Source organism: Halyomorpha halys, unplaced genomic scaffold (genome assembly GCF_000696795.3).
Source record: "Halyomorpha halys isolate HHAL.00 unplaced genomic scaffold, Hhal_1.1 Scaffold337.1, whole genome shotgun sequence".
In the NCBI taxonomy this organism is placed as follows: Eukaryota; Metazoa; Arthropoda; class Insecta; order Hemiptera; family Pentatomidae; genus Halyomorpha; species Halyomorpha halys.
In genome coordinates, this window is record NW_027104734.1 from 272753 (window position 1) to 292853 (window position 20101).

Consider the following 20101-nt stretch of genomic DNA (forward strand, 5'->3'; position numbering starts at 1 on the left):
AAATAGATAAGAATAATGCTTCTTAACAAAAGAGGAAAAAAAATTATAACAAAAAATAATGATATTGGAACACTTAAATAAAACAAAAAATTGTCTTCTAATAGTAAAAAGAAACAAGTTAATTTGAAAAAGGGAAGAGAGAAGAAAAGAGAAAAAAAAAATATATATATTAATAAATAATGATAAGTAAGTAGAGGTAGTGTGACTATGAATTGATTTTATATTGATTAAAAATTTATAAAAGAATGTCCTGCAGCAGTTTGGCCTTCAGTCTTCGGGTTGAGGTTGGGTTTACCAGGTTGTAGGTCACTGCTCCTTTAACTGTCGGCAACTGGGAGTGGAACTTCATGAACCGTTTTTTTTATATGATTCCCTATTAACTCCATTTGTAATTCGCGATGCAATTGGCTATTTCTTATGAACTAAGGAGCACTAACTGCGATTCTTAAGACATTATTTTGAAAAGATTGTAGTATTTTCCTTTTCGTGAAGGATGCCGCTCCCCAGACTTCACAGCCGTATATCAGCAGTGGCCTGAGGATTGTTTTAAATATAAGAACAGTTGTTTCTGGTTTTAGTTTGGAATTTCTGTTTAGGATAGGATATTGCATTGCTAACCTTGCATAAGTTTGAGTTAGTTTGATGTTGATATGATGATTCCAGTTAAGGCGGCCATCTAGGTGAATTCCCAGGTATGTTACTGTTTCACTGGCAGGATTCCATTTCACATTTTTTCCTTTGAGGATTAGATCTGGTGGATCTGGTGGCCGTCGAAGATTATAAACTTTCGAATTGCATTTTTCAATGTTCAAGCTAATCATCCACTTAGTGAAATATTGTTCTAAATCATTAAGGTGACTTTGCAAAGTGTTTCTAGCTATTATTATGTAATAATGTTGAGAGAACACAGCTGTATCGTCAGCGAACATAGCTATGGAGGTGTGTGTGGACTGGACGATGTCGTGAAGGTAAAAGTTGAACAAAATGGGAGAAAGGACCGAACCTTGTGGAGTACCGGTATTGATTTGTCTAAGGGTTAAATTTTTGTTATTAATTCTGTCTATAAAAAATTCTACCATTGAGGAATGAGCTCAGAATATTGTATAGGTATTTTGGAGTGCCTGCTTTTTTTAGTTTATATAGGAGACCTCGATGCCAGACCTTATCGAATGCTTGTTGGAAATGTAAGAACGCTACCAGGGTTTCTCTTTTTTTCGAATCCGCTAATTATAAATTCCGATAGTCTTGCCAGTTGGTGAGAAGTGGAAAGACTGTATTGAAAACCGAATTGAAAATCAGGAATTATTTCGATGCTTTGAAAAAAATAATTAAGATGTTTTTTTATAACTGATTCCAGTTTAATTTACATACTTGTCAATTTGATCAGTGACTAAATTTGGACGTATTTCTGTGTTGGAGAATGTTTTCTCAAAGAAATTGGCGAATACTGTGTTAACTGGTAGATTGTGTCATGCCGTGCAATGGCTGTTTTGGCTGTTGTTTATAGTATAGATCAGCAGGTAGCATGTCAATCTTGAACCATTTTTTGCAGTTCGCCTAGGAAATAAAAGGTGTTTTCCTTTAAAACCTACCATAATGATTATATTAGTAATTAAAATTTCTGACTGTTTGTAAACTGAAGGTGGCATTGGAAGTTGTTGGCGACCTCTTCTGCTATCCTGGCGGCTGATGCAGTGGAATCTCGCTCTACGTTGCCGTGGATGTTCGTTTGTTTCCTTTCGCTAAATTTTTATGGCTGTCAGTAACGAGGTTTGTTTAAAGCCGAATTATTCTTCCTAAACTTTTGTGTATTATTTCAGACAGTACTCAAACTTATTTCAAATCTATTCGCTGTTTTTCGGTAACTAAGTCCTTTAGAATATCATTTAATTATCCATTTTTTTGGAAGACTATGTTCACTTGTTGTAGCCATAATATTATACCAAATGTAGAACGAAGACTGAGTTTTGTTGCTATCATTGTATCGTTATTAATCCCCATTGTTTGTTACAAAAAGGATTTATTTGTCTTGGCTGGTGCCAATGGTAAACATTTAAAACTGTCATTACTTTTTGGCCCTGAAAATTTACTGTTTATATAGTTACTTCAAAATCATCTTTGAATTACAATTATTAATTGCTTATAAAATCTAGTTTACAAGGTTCACTTATGAAGTAATTATTAGTCCTGGAAAATATCTTAATTCCATTGAGATTTATAGGAAAAGGGGAGTGTGCCACTACTTGCACAAATATTGGTGATTAACAAAGTATTAATATCTATATTACTATTACTGTTGATTATTTCATTATAGAGTCTATTACTATTATTGTGTAATAGAATATATTAACAAGTCATGTACATCTCCATCTATTCTTCTACAATACGGTGGCCCCTCTCCACATAAGGGAGTAAACTTTGGTATGTGAAATGAATTATCACCAATATATGTTTAATGTGATACACGAATATGAATTTTGTTAAATTATTTCATTCCACTTAGAAATAATTTTAAAATTATCATATTATTTTATTGAATTTTAGATAAGTTCTTCTGAAATTCTAAGAAAACAAATCATGTTAACGGTCTAAAGTTCTCTAAAAATCCTTTTTAAAATTATTTAATCAGAGTTTCAATGACAAATAAAAATGTTTTTTCTTATTCAAATAATTCTGGACGAAACTAATTTATTCGTTTGAAATGACGTAATAGATTTATAGAAGGCCTGTAACCTTCTAGAACTTTCTGCTTTTTAGCAAAAAATTCATTCGTTATATTTATATACACACGCTCTAATTTGTAAGTTTTCTCAATAGCAGTGTTTGATTTCGTAAGTATTAATATTTTTTTGTAATGTTTAAGTGTTAATTTCAAAAATATGGAGGTGATTATCTTTCTATATGTGTGAGTAAAGGTTATTATCCTTAACTAATTCTAATTTTGTTGTTTACTCCCCTATTGTGATTTATAAGTATTCGGTTGTATTATAATCTAATTGAAGGACTAATGAATGTTTTTAAGTATGGTTGTGTTGTAACTCAGGTTTTTGAATTGCTCAATCTAATATAGTTTAAATGTTTTCATATTATTATTTTTAATAATTTTAACTTAATTAAATTGTATAATTTAAATGAATGGTGGGGTTCATTTATAATTTACTGGAGCTATTTTGTTTGGAGCATGAAATATGCATTTATAGTCTCATTACTATGTAACATAGCTTTGCTTTTTTTAAATTTCATTCATCAATTTCAAATCATCATTAGAGATGACTTTTCTAATGCTTAATTGTTTTATTCCTATTGTTTACATAATGTATTATTAAAATGGTGAACCTTGGTTTAATAATGCATTATGAACTGTTGATTGGTTTTCAATATTGTGAATTCCTTTTATCTCAATTGCGCCTAACACTTTTGGAACTATTCCTTATAATGAAAGTGATTTTAAATCACTTATTATTAACAAAATGAAAGATGTTATACATCTAGAAGATTACACCACATCTGTACGAATTTATTTGTTTTCTCATATGAAGGTATTATTTTTATTTACCATTCATTATGATCCTGAAATCTCATGATGGAAACCTTTTAAAATTTAAAGGAAAAATTTGAATTATTACATGGATTGGTATTTAGTTAGCTATTTTATTTTGGTAAATATAGGTATGTCTAGGTTTGTAGAGTTTTCAGCTTATATTACTCACTTATCACTGGAGTTTATTAACTTATCACTGTGTACATCTGGTAGTCAGTTTTTCTAATGAAAACTTGTAAGTCCCTTTTATTCCGATTCCTTCTATAATTCATTATTTTGACTTTAACTGTTTTCTTTTATGTGCTGAGATATTAAGTGTTTTGTTTGTTCGTGGATTAAGGGCTTTTGGTTGTACTTCATTACACCTTATGAGCTGCTAAGGAGACGGAAAGTTGTACTTGTACTGTCGTAATTGGTTACGCGTGAATAATTTACCTCCACAGTAAAAACTATTTCTTATTATTTTATTTGTTTTGTTGTGTTTTAAGTTCATACTTAGAGTTTAGTTATGTGTGGATCCAGTTGAAGTAGAAAAAGAAGATACAAAACATTAACTGTTGTAAAAAAGGAGATATAAGCTGAATAAGGATGAAAAGTGATTTAGCTGAGTCTTATGAGGTCAGTTATACTTCAAGATATGACATCAAATAGAATGATGAATAAATTGAAGGGTTTGTGAATGATTTAACCAGCTAAGACATTGAGAGGTGTTTTTCAAAGACAGTGAGTACTGTTTAGTTAGGAATGCTTTGTAGACATGGTTTCCTCAAGAGTGTAGCAACGCATATATATACTTACCTCTGTCACACTAGTTATATTCATATTGAGTGTCTTCCTATAATTACATTTTTTTTATTTAGTCTCCGTTTTTCCTACAAACCTCCTTAATCTGACTTACTCCTGTCCTATACGTTTCATATTATAGAGACTCAGCTGTAAAATAAATAATCTAGCTCCGTGCCATGGGACGGATTACTGTAATGTGATCTTGCCCCGAGTTCCTTATAATCTCTTATGTATGATAGAAACATTGGTATCCTACAGCCATCCTGTAGGCTAATGTTTCTTTGTTTAATGAGTTCCTTTGCAAAGTAAAAATCTAGATATGAAAAAAAAAAAAAAAGTATGCCCTTAAGATTGATGTTTGTCTTTTTTTTTTTCTCAAAATGATTTAAACTTTGTTTCCATCAGGTGGTTTTGTTCTCCATTGATTCCCGAAGTACTTTTGTTTAAAAACCGCTAGAAACATGTGAAAAATGCTTTCAAGCATGTGGCTTCTTTACAAAAAAGTTTGCCAGCAGCACAAGCAGTTAGTTTCAAAAACGGATTGGTCCATTGAGTCCGTGACAGAGTGTGCAGACCACACGACTACAAAAAACTTCTCTAAATATTTAGTCAAGTGTTTTCTATTTTATTTTATTAGTTGTGGAGAAACGTGTTTTATTTTCGATCTTCTGTTGCAAAGTGGGCCTGGACTTATTTGTAACTAAGCAACTTTTTAGTTCCTTGTTGCTTTCTCGATTTCTTCTAGACCTATATTCAGCATTGACTGAGGTAACCGTGATCAGCAAATGCTACATTATTTGTTTTTTACGCTTCCTTCTAATTTCATAAGTATAAATTTTCAGACCCTACCATTGAGATATTGATTGCCAGCTGGAAAAACCTCATCTAATTTGTTGCATGTGTTAATCATGTCATCTTAGTTAAGATGGAAAATTTTTATTTATGAAATGGCTATGGGTTTATAGTCAGGCGAAGAGGCTACTTCCTTGTATGACTCTAACTTGTTTCCTAGGGGAGCTGACCCTAGATTGTTTACTGTAAGTGACCTTTGTATGTGGTGAGAAGGTGATTGTAGTATGATGTTTTAGTGTACGTTTCTGGAAGGGGTGCATGGTCTTCTGAACTCGGGATCTTGGTGTCGTTACTCTACAGGGGCATCGTACCAAGGCCCTTGCAGGAGGATTTTAGAAGATCTGGTTCTTGTATAAATTTTCTTTTTATATTTTTTGGATTATCATAAACTTGAATTTTCACAGACTGGTCAGTTGGTTTTGGATGATATTAGTTAGTAATGTTCATATATTCTTTAAATACCTATTTATATTCTGTGTTGGTCTTTTTTTATTTTTTCAATATTCTAGTTCTAAATAACTGTCTATAATTATTTCTTTATGTATTCAAATACATCCGTATCATTTACATACATTTTGATCCTTAGTTTTGCTTTTGTTTATTTATAAAATAAAGTAATATAACATTTCATCTCTCATTTAGTTATCACTATGTTGATAGGCTGATTTCTTATAATTACTTTTTTTAAATGGCTCTTGAACCATCTCTCTCTTTTAGAAAAAATCATAATATGAAAAAGTCAACAAAGTTTTATATGATTAATTAATATGTTGTTATTCCTGTTTTATGTTTTAAAAATTTATTTTATAGATTTTTAAAGCTTTGTATTGTGTTTACAATAGTTATTTCAATATTTTAATAAGCTGCTTTGTTTTAGATACTGCAATGGGGAAAGATTACTATAAAATTCTTGGAATCAGCAAAAGTGCAACCATGGATGAAATAAAGAAGGCCTATCGACAATTGGCCTTAAAATATCATCCTGATAAAAATAAATCACCTGGAGCTGAAGAAAGGTTTAAAGAAGTAGCTGAAGCTTATGAAGTATTAAGTGATCAGAAAAAAAGAGATGTTTATGATAAATTTGGTGAAGAGGGATTGAAAGGACATGATGGAAATATGCCTGGATCAGGAGGAGGTTCTACAACTTACACATTCCATGGTGACCCAAGAGCAACTTTTGCTCAATTCTTCGGAACTTCTAATCCTTTCCAACAACCATTTTTTGATCTTGGAGGAAGTCCCTCTCCATTCGGAAATTTCTATGATGAAATGGACATTGACAGTGACCAATTATTTGGTGGAAACATAGGATTAAATTTTGGTGGTGTTCGTGGTGGTCCAGGTGGTGCATTTAGATCACAATCATTCAACATTCATGGAAGTAACCCTTCGAGAAAAGATAAAGTTCAAGATAGTCCTATAGAGTATGATTTATATGTAACTTTAGAAGATGTCTTAAAAGGTACAGCTAAAAAAATGAAAATTTCCCGTAAAGTGTTACAACCTGATGGTTCAACTAAAAGAGAAGATAAATTCCTTACTGTTAATGTTAAACCTGGTTGGAAAGCTGGCACAAAAATAACTTTCCAGAGGGAAGGGGATCAAGGAAGAAACAAAATCCCTGCTGATATAGTATTTATTATCCGAGATAAACCTCATCCTGTATTCAAGAGGGAAGGAAGTGATATCAGATACACGGCAAAAATATCACTTAAATCGGTATGCTGACATTTCTACTCAATTTGATTTATTTTGTTTTTTAATATCAATTAGATCAAAATATTTGTTGAAGTGTGTGTCTCATTTGTTACATGTTTTAAAAAGTATAACTAAAAATATTATTGTTTTTCTCAATGCTTTTAAATATATGATAATGATACTTAAAAAGTCGGTCTTCCTAAAGCAAAATTTCTAAATTTATGTAAAACATTTTTTGTGTCTAGACTCCTAGGGTGCATCGGCAAGAACCCTCAGACAAGCATCTAATATTTTTTGATCTAGTAGTAAAAATAAAATGTTTGCATTTTAATATTTTTTTGCATACTTTAACTGGAAGTCGCTTATGATTTTTGTATTTATTCATACATTTAATATAATCAACAATCTTTTCTTGGCTGCTATGGTGGACTGGCAGGAACCCTTGAACATGATTCAAATATATTATGACCTAATTCACCAAAAAATGTTTTATTGAAATCTGTGATCCCATGTGTCCATAGTCTTCCCTTGTTAGCGCTATCTAATAATATATAATATAATAATTTTTTTTTTCTTTTAGGCTTTGTGTGGTACGCAAATTGAAGTTCCAACTCTAACTGGGGAAAGTATACCATTGAATCTTCACAAAGAAATTATTAAGCCAACCACTCTGAAGAGGATTCAAGGTCATGGTCTACCACTCCCAAAAGAACCAAACCGCAAAGGCGACCTTTTGGTTTCATTTGATATTTTGTTTCCTGATACATTAACATCAAGTGTCAAAGACATATTACGAGACATGTTACCAAATTGATGAAATTATTGTATATGACTACTATCTCAACTACTGTATTTTATTTTTTATTTCAAATTTTTACATAAATAACGATCAAAGGCTAATTTCTAATTTTATGTTAGTTTTTTTTTTTAATTAATTTTTTATTTCTACCTGATTATTATTATTTTTTCTTTTTACATACAACTGCTTTTAAGTTGGTTTATGAATGAACTTTTTTTACTTTTTCTTGCTTTTGTTTGATTTCATTGTTAATGAATTATATTTTTTAAAAATGAGTTTATTTTTCTATATTATTGAACTGAATGGAATACTTCATGTTGATTGGCTGTAGTTTTGTAATATTAATAAGAATTAATGAAACATCTTAAAATTCAATTTCCTAGAAGAATTTATTTAGAAAAGGGCTGGCAGGATTTAATTTGTATAGTGGTGTATTGCAGTATAATTTAATATCCTAATTGCTGATTGTAATAATTGACTTGTGGTGCTATACTAACTTGATTATAACTAATTAATAAAAAGCTTAATGAACCCGAAGGTCTAATTGATTTATGAATAACGAACATTTGACCTCATAAAGATCCATGACTGGTATTTTTTAAATAAAGATATGTGAGTAGGGTGTTCAAATGTATAGAAAACCCCTCTGGTAGGCATACTAACTTTTATTATTATTAATTATTTTTTATTTATTTCTGCAGTTATTGTAATCCCATTAAATGTTTTAGGATCAACTCCTACAAATGTATGAATCTGTTTTATACTTCTAAAAGAAATAATGGAAATCGATATAAAGTTTGAACTGATTATATTAAATCCATTACTTGAAAAATTACCCATTTTTAGAAAGATTCTAGTTTGCAGAAATTTTTTCTAAACTTGTTTCTTTTACCATTCCAATTAGTAGTTGTTTTTTTAAAATGATTTTTGCTGTATTACAGTTCCTAATCACTAGCTATCTATTACATATCATTGTTCCCTTACTGTTGAATTATTTTAAAATCGATTAATTAAGGCTGTTTGTTAGCTAGTATAATTTATACATTAACACATTCAGTGTGCATGTAGTTAAGGAAATAACCTAATTTATATAATAATCAATAAATTTTCAATTTTATCAGCCATAATTATTAATAAAAATTACCAAATAATCTAAAGTAAATTTATTTTTTAAATTAAAGCTTCAAAATTCCATGTACTTCGATTTGAAGAAACATGAAATTCAGAATTATAAAATAGATCCATAAAACAAACAAGTATTTACGTTTTAACAAAATTAGTCTTGAAATGAAATTAAAGTATTTGTCAGTGGAAACACACTTAACTTTTAACAAGCTCTTGTAGGTTACTGATTTTAAATTAGCTATGAATGTCCCATTCCAAATATTCAATTGACAATGAAAAATCCTCTAATTTTAATAGAGGAACGTAAAAGCTTGTGGTTCCCTAACCACAGACATCTGAGAAACCTTTAAAATAGTTCTGAACCATCTGTGCTAGTGTATTGAATAAAGAGAAACTTTATGATTCATATGTTGTGGATTGGTTTTCATCGTTCAGCCATCTATTCAATGAAAAAAAGAAATTATTGAAACCTATTTATTCAAGTAGTGTGACATGAGCATTTAACTGTATTTTCTCGATAAACCTTAAATTTAGTTTTACCCAAAATTTAGTATCCTGTCAGCCTAAGTTACATTACCTTTCTACATAAAGAAATTGTGCTCACTTATTTAAATTGACATTGGAAAATTCCTTTCTTCAGAGATAATTTTTTTCTCTGGGAGGTGTTTTACTAAGATGAATGTATTAATTTATAACTTGACTGAGGAAACAAATTTCTGTTATTAAAATCATTTGATGTGAATATCAGTACTAATTTGAATCATTTTACAAATCTATATTAACTACTATTTTATACCTTCCCTGAAGGTTGAGTTCTATTTAAATAATATCGAACCATTGCAATGTGGACTTAAAACTTGGACAGATGAAAAAAGTTCTGTCTATCAAAATTGTCTTTTGTGAATATTATCAGTACTAATTCAAATCATTTTATGAAGCTATATGAAGTAGCATTTTATACCTCCCCTAAATTGTATTTAAATAATGTTGAGCCATGTTCTGTACATCGCCTGTCATGAAATTTTGCGTATATCTGCTACCTCTTTTTCTTATTTAAAAACTAGCTATACAGGAGTGGTTTTTGTTAAGTGTTTACTTGATTGTTTTGTGTCTTTTTATTTATTGTTATTTAATAATTGAAAATAAGTAAATCATAGCTCAATTTAATGTTGAATCTTTTGATAATTAAAATTTTTGTTTTCAATATTATTTGTTTTTCTCTTTCCAGCATACCTTAATTTTATTCTAAAACAATAATAAGACTATTAAGCTCTAATGAAATGTTTTAACAACATTACATAACTTCAGTTAAGATTTATAACTCAAAGCAGGAAATTAATTTCTGAAATGTATCTTTGTAAATTGATTAATTTATCTCATAAAAAAACTCCAGTGAAATAATTTTATTAAATAATAGGTTAGTTTCAAGGATAAAAGCTATATTTTTATTACTTTAAATAGTTCATGCAATTAATAATATTTAAAATTTTCATTATTGATAGTCAACTTAATGAGAAATAACATTATTATTTAAACATAATTTTATTTGTGCATGATGAAATAACAAAGCACTTGTTACATATTTTTAATTTTGTTTTTAAATGTTACTCTCAAAAATGTTAAAAATATGAAGTGTAATAAATGTGTTTATTTTATTTTATTTATTCTTTCCTGAATTGAATTTATTATGTATAACAACTATTAAAAATGGATTTGTAAATATTGTGTAATGAAAGGGAACTTTTATAATGATGTTATATTGTTTGTAATATTTTTTTTTTTTTAGAATAAAGTTATTAACAAAAATTTATTTCAAAACATTGTGTTGATCTGCTGTTATTATGTTTTTTTTATAACAAAGGTTAATATTTATTTAATTAAAGTAGAGAAAGAAATATGAATGAGGAATATTCCACTGAGCTATAAAAAAACACTTTTGACTGGGACAATCCAGGCTTTGGTCTTCAAATTCTTTTTATTGCATGTTTTAACTTTCTAATCGGACTAACCCTCTATTTATTAATTTCTTAGTAAAGACATCATTTTTAAATTATTGATGAATTTCAGAAAAACTTTTGGGATTTCATCAGAAATACTACTTTATCAATTCATTTATAAAGATTAAGCATTGGAAAAAACTAAAAAATTGTCTTGTTTCTGATTTAGCATTAAACTGTATTTCAAGTGAGTTATCATTATTTTGTCTAAATATATTTAAATTTATATAGAATTAGATGTGATATACGTCATGGAAAAATTTCTTGTACCCTATGAAGTTGTGTTAAAAAGTGATATCATTTCAGAAGATAATGTGAGTAATTAGTTTAAAGCAACATCCTTTTTTGTCTCTCTTGTGTTAAGGTTTTATCAGGAGAAAAATTAAAAAAAATAAAAAGCTGTCTTTGATTCCGTAAAAGATTAAGCTCACTAAGATGATTCTTTGCTTGGGATTGTATTAATTACTGTAATACTTGGAGTAATTAAGAGTGGCTGTTTATGGTTGTCCAAAGAAGTAAGACAATTATTTTAATAAGAATAGAGAATTATGAATCCAATAACTTCTATCATGTTAATCCTTCAGAAGTTATATTGTTATGACTTAAACATTAATGATATACCAATAAATTACCTATTAATTTTCATAAAAATCATGATAAAATACCCTTCTTAATACATCTGGTTAAAAAAAACAAAATAGGGTTTTTATCAATGCAACATTTTATTAAAAGTAGAACCTTGTGTTGATTAGAAAATGAAATGTCTTTAATAATTAATGTTACCAAAAGTGAAATCTTTTATTTCCTTCAGGATTAGTTGATCTTCATCAGCCTAGTGGAGGGGATGTATACAGACTGGTTATGGGAGTGATGAACCTTCACCATCTTTACATATCAGGAATCGTAATGTAGTTTTTCAGGACGTTAACGTTCCAGACCATAAACCAGCCTGAAAGTTAAGTCCTTGCTCAGTTTTCCTTGAGTAAGGAAATGTAAGTTCTTGAACAGACTCATAACAGCCAAAATCTATGTGTCTAGACTGATCTCACATTGTTCTTCAACCAGAGTGTTTTAACAGGTAGGTGTTATTATTGCTGCCAGCAAAATTATTGCTGAATTAGGCATACAAGTGAATTAAGCAAAGCTATGGGTAGCCACCAGCAGTTACACCTAGGAAACCAAACCTGAGTTCCTTTTTAAATTTAAATATTTTTGAAGATTATCAGGAATAGTTAAATAAGGATTAGTATAATAGTAGAAATAATCATATGGGATTAAAACAAAAAAACTGAAAGATTATTAGGTTATTATTGAAAGAATCCGAAATAAAAACCTTTTGTCGATTAGCTAATTGGCCTAGGTTTTGCCAATTGAGTACCAATAAGGATTACAAAATATACAGCTTAATCACATAAATGAAGACTAGGCATATGAAGTAATTTATGTCTTACATTTCAGATGAATGGTAAAATAAATACTTAACATCAACAGAAAAGAACATAAATAATAGTTTGACCTGTGTATATTACTAAAAAGGTGGTAGTGGAATTTATTCCAAAAGGCTCATTTCCATGGTGACAATTATAGCCATGCAACGATTCCCAAGAGATTTAGAGTTGTGGCAATACTCTTGAATTGCTAGATATGATGCACTATCAACCACCATGTAATAAGATATTGCATAATGGTTGACAGTACCTGATCAAAAGTGACAGCTATTGTAACATATGTAAGCCTTAAAGTGAAGTGTTGCAACTTACTAGCTGTGCATTTTGTTACTTCTTTAATATTTATCACAAATTTCTTTCAACTTTTACTATTAATTAGTTTAGTTCAAACATCAATCATTGAAATTTAGTTCCTGAATTCAATTTTTTTTTTCTAACCATCATTTCTTCAGCCCACTAACACCAAGTAGAAGTGCCAGAGTGAAACAAGGACATGGTATGATGTCACATATTTGTTTCACTACTATAACAACATGAGATTGTTACGGTTGAAACAGAATATAAGACTTGTGCAAACAAGTTACAGTGCAGTAATGTTATTTAGCTGTATTTTTTAGTTCTCATTTTTATTTTTCTGAAAATAAAGGAAAACTGGTGAGGATAAGATCATTGTGTTGTGTCTATGATGATTGAGGATAAGTAAGCAGTCCTGATTGTAACTAGTTAGTAAGGTTGAGAAGGTGGAATTTAAAATTGCTAGATGGAGAAGTCTTCTTCACAGCAATTCTGTGTTTAATAATAAATTACAAAAAAAAAAGCTTTGATAGTATACATTCCTATACAAAGATATTAGGGATTCTTTGAGAAATACTCAATATTGCTCCCACAACCATCACAAAACATTTCAAGAACTTGATAAGTTTTCTTGAAGAAGCACATGGGGGCCTTGCCAGTTACAAAATTTACATTTCTTTTTTTTGTGAGTATGAAGTGAAGATTAAATCTTAAATAATTTGAACCTATTCATTTCTTAAAGAATTAAGTGATAAAAAAGGATGCTCATTGAGAAATCTTAATCAAAGAAACTGATATATAAAAAGTGATACGTATTCAAAGTATAGAAGGAGATAGGATATATAAGTTTTCATAGAAGAATCTGGTAAAAATAGGCATAAACTAACAGAATTTATCAAAAGATCAGACTAAATACAAAAAAATGATATGATCAGATTTATCTCTGTTAATGTTAATATATTTATTTATAATTAAAATTTATAACTCACATTTTATAACACTAATACTTAATTTAGCAAAACTGTAAACACATGGCAAAAAATAAATTCTTTAAAAAATAAAATATATTTGATTAAAGAGAATTAAATAAAATCAGAAAATAAAAGCATATTAAGTTTTCTAGATCATACAAATCAATGAATCTAATTAAAAACAATGTATATATTAAAATATCTATCTGTTAGTATAATAAAACAATTAATGACAAAATTATTTAAAATTGTTGCAGTAAATAAATACTGTATATGCATGAACTACATGAATTCATGGATGAAAATAAATAAAATATTCAAATATAAAAACAGTATATATAAATAAATTCTATTTAAAGGATTGTATTACTATATCTAAATGTTAAAAAATTCAAGATAATACTTTTATAAGAATAGATTATCACAATATAACTGGAAGGAATAGTTACCATAAAATATTTTCATATATATAACAACTTTGTTCTGAGTAATATTAACACAAACTTGGGTCAATAAACAAATATTTACATTTATATAAATTTAAATATTAAAAATTCAACCATAAATACAAAAACATTAACAATAATCATTGGTATGAATATATAAATATATATCTAAAATATATATATATAGATTTTGGTGGAATATATATATATCCATAGTTCCACTCACAGAAAAAGTTCCCCACTTTCAACTTAGGTTATAATCAGCTTCAAGTAAATTTAAAACTATTGGCTATATTACTAAATATGTTATGTACATAGGTGTTATAATGTACATATTGTAATCATGAAAAATTAATACTATGTAATGGTTATAATGTACAATAAAAAAAATTGTAATTTTTTAAATTATTTGAATGAGTAGTACAATACAATTTATATCTTCTAAAACACTTTTCCCAGATATGTATTTTGATTTATATTAATCACATTGTAACAAATAGTCTTCATCCAGATAATTTGAATGTTATTATGTAATTAATTCCCTGTCCATTTATACATCCTTTAACTGGATAAGTCCAACCAAATATGTAGAAGTTATTTATGAGTTCACACACATACACATGTATATTAACACAAAATTTCTTTTTATGCCTTGACAATATTATTTTTTAAATCTGATTAGCTAGGAAAAAAATAAATGAAATCAAACATACATTACTAAATGAAATTGCATAGATTAAACAAAAACAAACTAAATGTAACAATAGAATATTACCATTGTCAAACCATTTTTACTTATTAATATCACACTTATTTAAATTCATATTTCACAGTTAATATAAGGATTCTGTAATATTCTAGGTGATGTTTCCATAACACGCAGCAACAATTCATCTAAATAATCCTCAAGGTCCCTCTGCTTTTTCTGTTCCTTAGCAAGACGATTTTGAAGGTCCAATATTAGTTGGATGAGATCCTGTAACACAGTTTTGTGGATTATAAAACAGTGAAACATACAATCAAGAAACCACAATATTTTTTTTTGGAAATACATCCAAACTAAACATTTAAAATGGATTTAAAGACAATAATAAACGAGGGTAAGTCAATTATTATCCACAATATAGTTATAAAATTTAATTGTAATCAAATAGGAAACTTACAAGTACATCATTTTTCAACATAGTCCCCTTCCTTTTCAACGCACTTGGTCCATCGTTGTATAAGGTTCATGATGCCCTCATAAAAGAAGGTTTTTGGTAGAGCTGTGAGCTAGGAATGCACCGCTTCTTTCATTCCTTCATCCAAGGTAAATCGACGGCCCCTTAATGCCTCTTTGAGTGAACCAAACAAGTGACAGTCAGAAGGGGCAAGATCGGGACTGTATGAGTCAGCTCAATGTTTTTTTCATTTGTGGCGGTAAACAGTCCTCTGGCTCCTTCATTGTGTGTAACACTTATGCGACCATTTTTGAATTTTTCAATCCATTCATAGACACTCCGCTGAGGCAAAACACTGTTCTGGTACTGTATCGAAAGTCTTCGATGTATTTCAGCCTCTGATACACCTTCCAACCACAGGATCACTGAACGTTGCTCTTTTTTGGTGCAAATAGAAAGCGGAGCAGCCATGATTAACAACATGACAGCGATAACGAAACTTGCATAGACATAACAACAAATAAACAAAGCATGAGTCGCAAAACGACAGTGCAACCAACATAAACAAAAATATAACTAAATTGTGGATAAGTATTGACTTACCCTCGTACACTATACCCGACACACAATCCAAACTGATAGTGATTCTAAAAATTATCTTGTATCTAATTATCATTTTTCAAATAATTTAAAAATAATAAGTAATCTAACCTCTCTAGTCTTTTCAGAATACTGATTAAGTATTTCAGGCGGAAGCGTTGAACTAGGAGATGATGGACGAGTTACTTCTTTCCCAATGATAATTCTTTCAATTGGTTTTGGGTAAGCCATTTCCCTCAAATCAATACTGCTTTCCACTAAATAAAAACAAAAATATATATAACTTGAGGAGCCTAGAAATGCTCAAATTTATAAGATATATAAATTATATTGTTAGATTAAAACCCTGATTTAAAAATGAAGTATTAATAACTAAAACTATCATAATTGTAAAATTAATTTTTAACAATTTTTAGAGAGGATACATGTAAAACTTAAATTACAGGCAAGAAGAAGATATTAATAATTTCAAATAATCTAAAGAGATGTGTTTTTAAAAAATGAATTTTATAATATAGTAATCCTTCAACATTCATGAAAATTACACTCAAGATCAAAATATCAGATTTGCAAATTTTAATTTTGACTTTTTTTTGTGAACAGGGGGAAAAGTTTTGTGATGGAAAAAAAACAAACTTTTTTTATTTAATTTTGATTTGTTTTAAACATATGTTTTTGTTTATTATTTTAGACAACAAAAATGAAAAAGTATGATGAAAATCTAATCTTAAGGGCCAAAAGGCAATTTTTAATTTTATCAACAAAACTTTCAGCAAATCACAACCATGGCAGAGTGAGTTTTTTTCATATTAGTATTATACCTAGTTTAATTTAATTTAACAACATGGGTAAAAAAGAAAAGGTATGTAATAATAACTAATCAAAAGGAATTTTTCAGAATGTTTTGAAAATAATGCTGTTTTTATGATGTTATGATAGCTAGATTAGATTGTTTCAAGAGGATCCAGTTTTCTTTTTTAATAGAATCCACTATATGTCTTGTAGATGAGTGATGGTTATAGACTTCATGTTGATGAATGGACTGAACTTTGATGAAGATAATCAATTCCCATATGAAAAAAAATAAAATAAAATAAATAATTTCCTCACCTTTTGAGGGTTTTGCAGAATAATTAGATTCAAAATCTGACTTTTTTTCTTGAGTAAATGAAGCAGTCCTAGGAGGTTTCACTGGAGGAAAATGTGTACTTTCTGAGGCAATTTTAGTAACATCGGAATTCATTCTAGGAAGAGTATTAAAATTAAGAGATGACTCAGATCCTCTTTGTGACAGTTCATCCAACTAAAATAAATATGATATTCTCAATTCTTTGGAATTTAAACACCAAATTCATATTTTACAGAAAAAAATATCTTCAAACACTCATGAATAAATAAATTGATACATTTTATTCCACTGCTTAAACATATGTATACCAAAACTTAAGAAAGTTGAGATTATTGATTCTTTGGATACATATTGGATCCTGCCATACAGTACTCTTAAACGTAAGTAAATTATAACATGAAAATTAATTATAACTATAATATAAAATACTTATATCATATTTATAAGATAAAATAGGATAAGATACTCATATACATTACATGTATATAGGATCAGTAAATAACACAGATATGATAATTCCTTCAGTCAGTAGGTTCTGACAAGGTCATATACTCCTAGAGCATAGAAGCATATATTAATTAAGATTGAATAGACATAGGTTTAAGGTCATGTTAACATACATTCTCTAAACCGAAGACAGAATAAATGCAAATGTTATGATAAATTGAAGAGAATTTACGATCAATTGCAGTGAAACTGCATGAAATTAATATAAGCAGATGTAAACACATAGGCGGGAGAAGTATATTATCCGAATATGGGTAAATGATGGCTATTTCCCACCCTTTTCACCATGTATATTAATGACCTTCCCTCCTTATTCAAAACTCCTGAAATTAAAATGGTTGATTAATTCCTTTATACCTTTTATCTTCAGGGTCCCAAGGGATGCTTCTGTCACCCAATTTTATAAAGAGTTGAAGTGGCTTTACCCCTCCTTCTAATGTAAATATTTTCTTCCATCCTTCCTCTAACATGTTGTCCAATCCCACCATCCATCGTGTATCTCCAATCTCCTTCAATTTAAATCAGTACATTGCCGTTCAATTTAAATTCCCGTAACACCCATCAGGGCTTTCAGATTTATACGTAACTGCCCATTGAAACATATCATTTGTCAGATCTTTTCTAATATGTTCCTCTTCCCTTTGAAATTCCATTCCCTCCTTCATTTGTTGCTCTCATATCCTTCAAACCTTGAAATCCTGTATCTTTAATCACTTCCTGTCTATCCAATTCCCACAGAAAAATATATGAAATTTAACATATATTATTGGATATTTACAAAATTTACAAAGAATCTGTAAATATGTATAGCAAGAGGGGTAAGTCCAAGGAGCAAGAGGTTTGGCTCCATTCCACTAGAGCTAACAACAATGCTACCTCACTGAAGCTCTCAAATTTATAAATTACATTCTTTTATAAAAACATGCTGTTATTTTTACATATCACTAATTTTTGTATGTACTACTTAGCAATGATGACCACACAATAAATAAATGATATGAAAATAAAGACAAGACTATCTTGAGCATATTAGATAAGACCACTTCTTGGTTACAGCCAAATGCAGTAGTTCTATAAATAAGGACAAAGACTATTTCGATCATTGATCCATGAGCTTCCTCTGATGAGATATCGTCATATCACTGGTGAGGTAGTTTGGTGTGATAACCATTTTTACTTTCACAAAAGTTGATTTTTCTATTACATTTACTCAATACTTGACCTCTATCCTGCAGTTTCCCTTGTTTCCTAATCCTCTTACACAACAATCTTATTCCGTCTGCTTCATCTCAACTTAGATTGTCATCTACCAACAGTTCTGGTCCGTCTGCTTCATCTCAGCAACTGGTATAGCTGACTCCTGTCTCTCCAGAGTTTTTGCCTACCTGCTTCATTTTAGCAACTCAAACTGTTAACCTACCTGCTAGCCTACTGATCCTTTCCTCTATCTGCATCAGTGTCCAGAGCTCATCCCCTGGCACAGTCGATCCTTACCACCTAAGAAAAATACTGAATATGTCTTGTTGAGGGCCTTCTATGGATTGGTTATCAGGTCAGAGTGCTATTTACAACCAACTAATCTCACTCACTCATAAGAGAGCCTCAACATATGTAGTATGTTCATATAATCATTAATATTTCATTTTTGTCCCTTTGATTTTATTATTATTGGAATATACTTTAAGATTTATGATTTTTTCGAGGATTTATTTATTTTTAATTATTTTTCTACATTAGATGTTCCTTATTTTCTTCGAAACTTGTAAATATGTATATAAACAGTAATTGTCCCCTTTCATTATTTTTGGTTAATTTGAGTTTAATTCTGTTTGCTTTTATTTTGTTAAAAGATAGTCATGATTCATGATATGATATATAGTTTTATTTTTATTTTTTTTACATCTGTTAATTATTGTTGTTTAATTTTTTCTTCTCTAATGTGTTATTTTAGTTATATTTTATGTTTTATAATTAAATTTATATTTTTAAAATTTTATATTATGCTCTAATGCAATAAAGCCTCTTGTTGATGCCTGTAATATTATTCGAAAGGGACTAGTCCTAGGATAAATAAAGAATACTATTATTATGTCCAAACATAATGATATCCACAAATATACTTAGATATCACCAGACTCACAAACCTGAAATGAAATCGATCTTGTCTTGGTAAAACATAGAGGACAAAATAGTAGTACTAACATGGGATCTTATCGCTGGGCAGAAAGTGGGGTAGTTAAGGAACTAGTAATCGTGAAAGTTCGACAAAAAGTTAATATAGAAAGAGAAAAGAAAACAGTTTTTGTTCTAAAATTTTATTTAGGAGAAATTAAAAATCTGTTCAATAAGAAAAAAATTGTTAAAACAATAATAAATTAGAAAAAAGAGAGGGTGGGGCATTAGGGGTGGCCAACTTTTCAGTATATATGAGTGTAGGATTCACCTCCATGGGAGGTGGGTTCTAGACCCCATTTTGATTTAAAGCTTCTAGGTTCATGACCGCTTGTCTGACAATACTGTTGGCAGCCATTGTTTTTTTTTTTAAATGAGAGAATAGAAAAGAAAAAAAAAAATTGAAAACTGAGAAAACTATGGAAAAAAAATTCTTTAAAGCAAATATTACTCCGGTATCTATAGTTCCCGGGTTTCGGCACCAGTTAAGTATTGGCTAAAGTAAAATGTCAAAAAAGAGAAGAAGGAATAAGATGTAACACGCTTCAACTGCTGTAACATACTGGCTTTATT

At 29.3% G+C, this 20101-nt stretch overlaps 2 protein-coding genes across 4 annotated transcripts in view; one reads left to right on the forward strand and one right to left on the reverse strand.

Moving 5' to 3' along the window:
• Positions 1-2713: 2713 nt before the first annotated feature.
• Positions 2714-10008, forward strand: LOC106681414 (dnaJ protein homolog 1). Of its 3 annotated transcripts, none has more exons than XM_067044624.1 (4): positions 2720-2831; positions 5416-5611; positions 6057-6901; positions 7461-10008. In XM_067044624.1, exons 3-4 carry the CDS (start codon positions 6065-6067, stop codon positions 7692-7694), a joined length of 1071 nt encoding a protein of 356 aa, XP_066900725.1. In that variant the 5' UTR covers positions 2720-2831; positions 5416-5611; positions 6057-6064; the 3' UTR covers positions 7695-10008. The 3 variants fall into 3 exon arrangements, with proteins under 3 accessions (XP_014277207.1, XP_066900725.1, XP_014277208.1); XM_014421722.2 differs by having other exon boundaries at positions 5416-5587; XM_014421721.2 differs by lacking the exon at positions 5416-5611 and having other exon boundaries at positions 2714-2831.
• Positions 10009-13739: 3731 nt separating this feature from the next.
• The window catches only part of Rip11 (Rab11 interacting protein), a 28823-nt gene continuing 22461 nt past the window's right edge, over positions 13740-20101 (reverse strand). The window contains exons 8-10 of the mRNA XM_014421725.3: positions 16831-17023; positions 15832-15977; positions 13740-14936 (exon numbers count right to left, since the gene is read on the reverse strand). Of these exons, the coding sequence (XP_014277211.1) occupies positions 14781-14936; positions 15832-15977; positions 16831-17023 (495 nt within the window). The 3' untranslated portion in view covers positions 13740-14780. The remainder of the gene's footprint in view (positions 14937-15831; positions 15978-16830; positions 17024-20101) is intronic.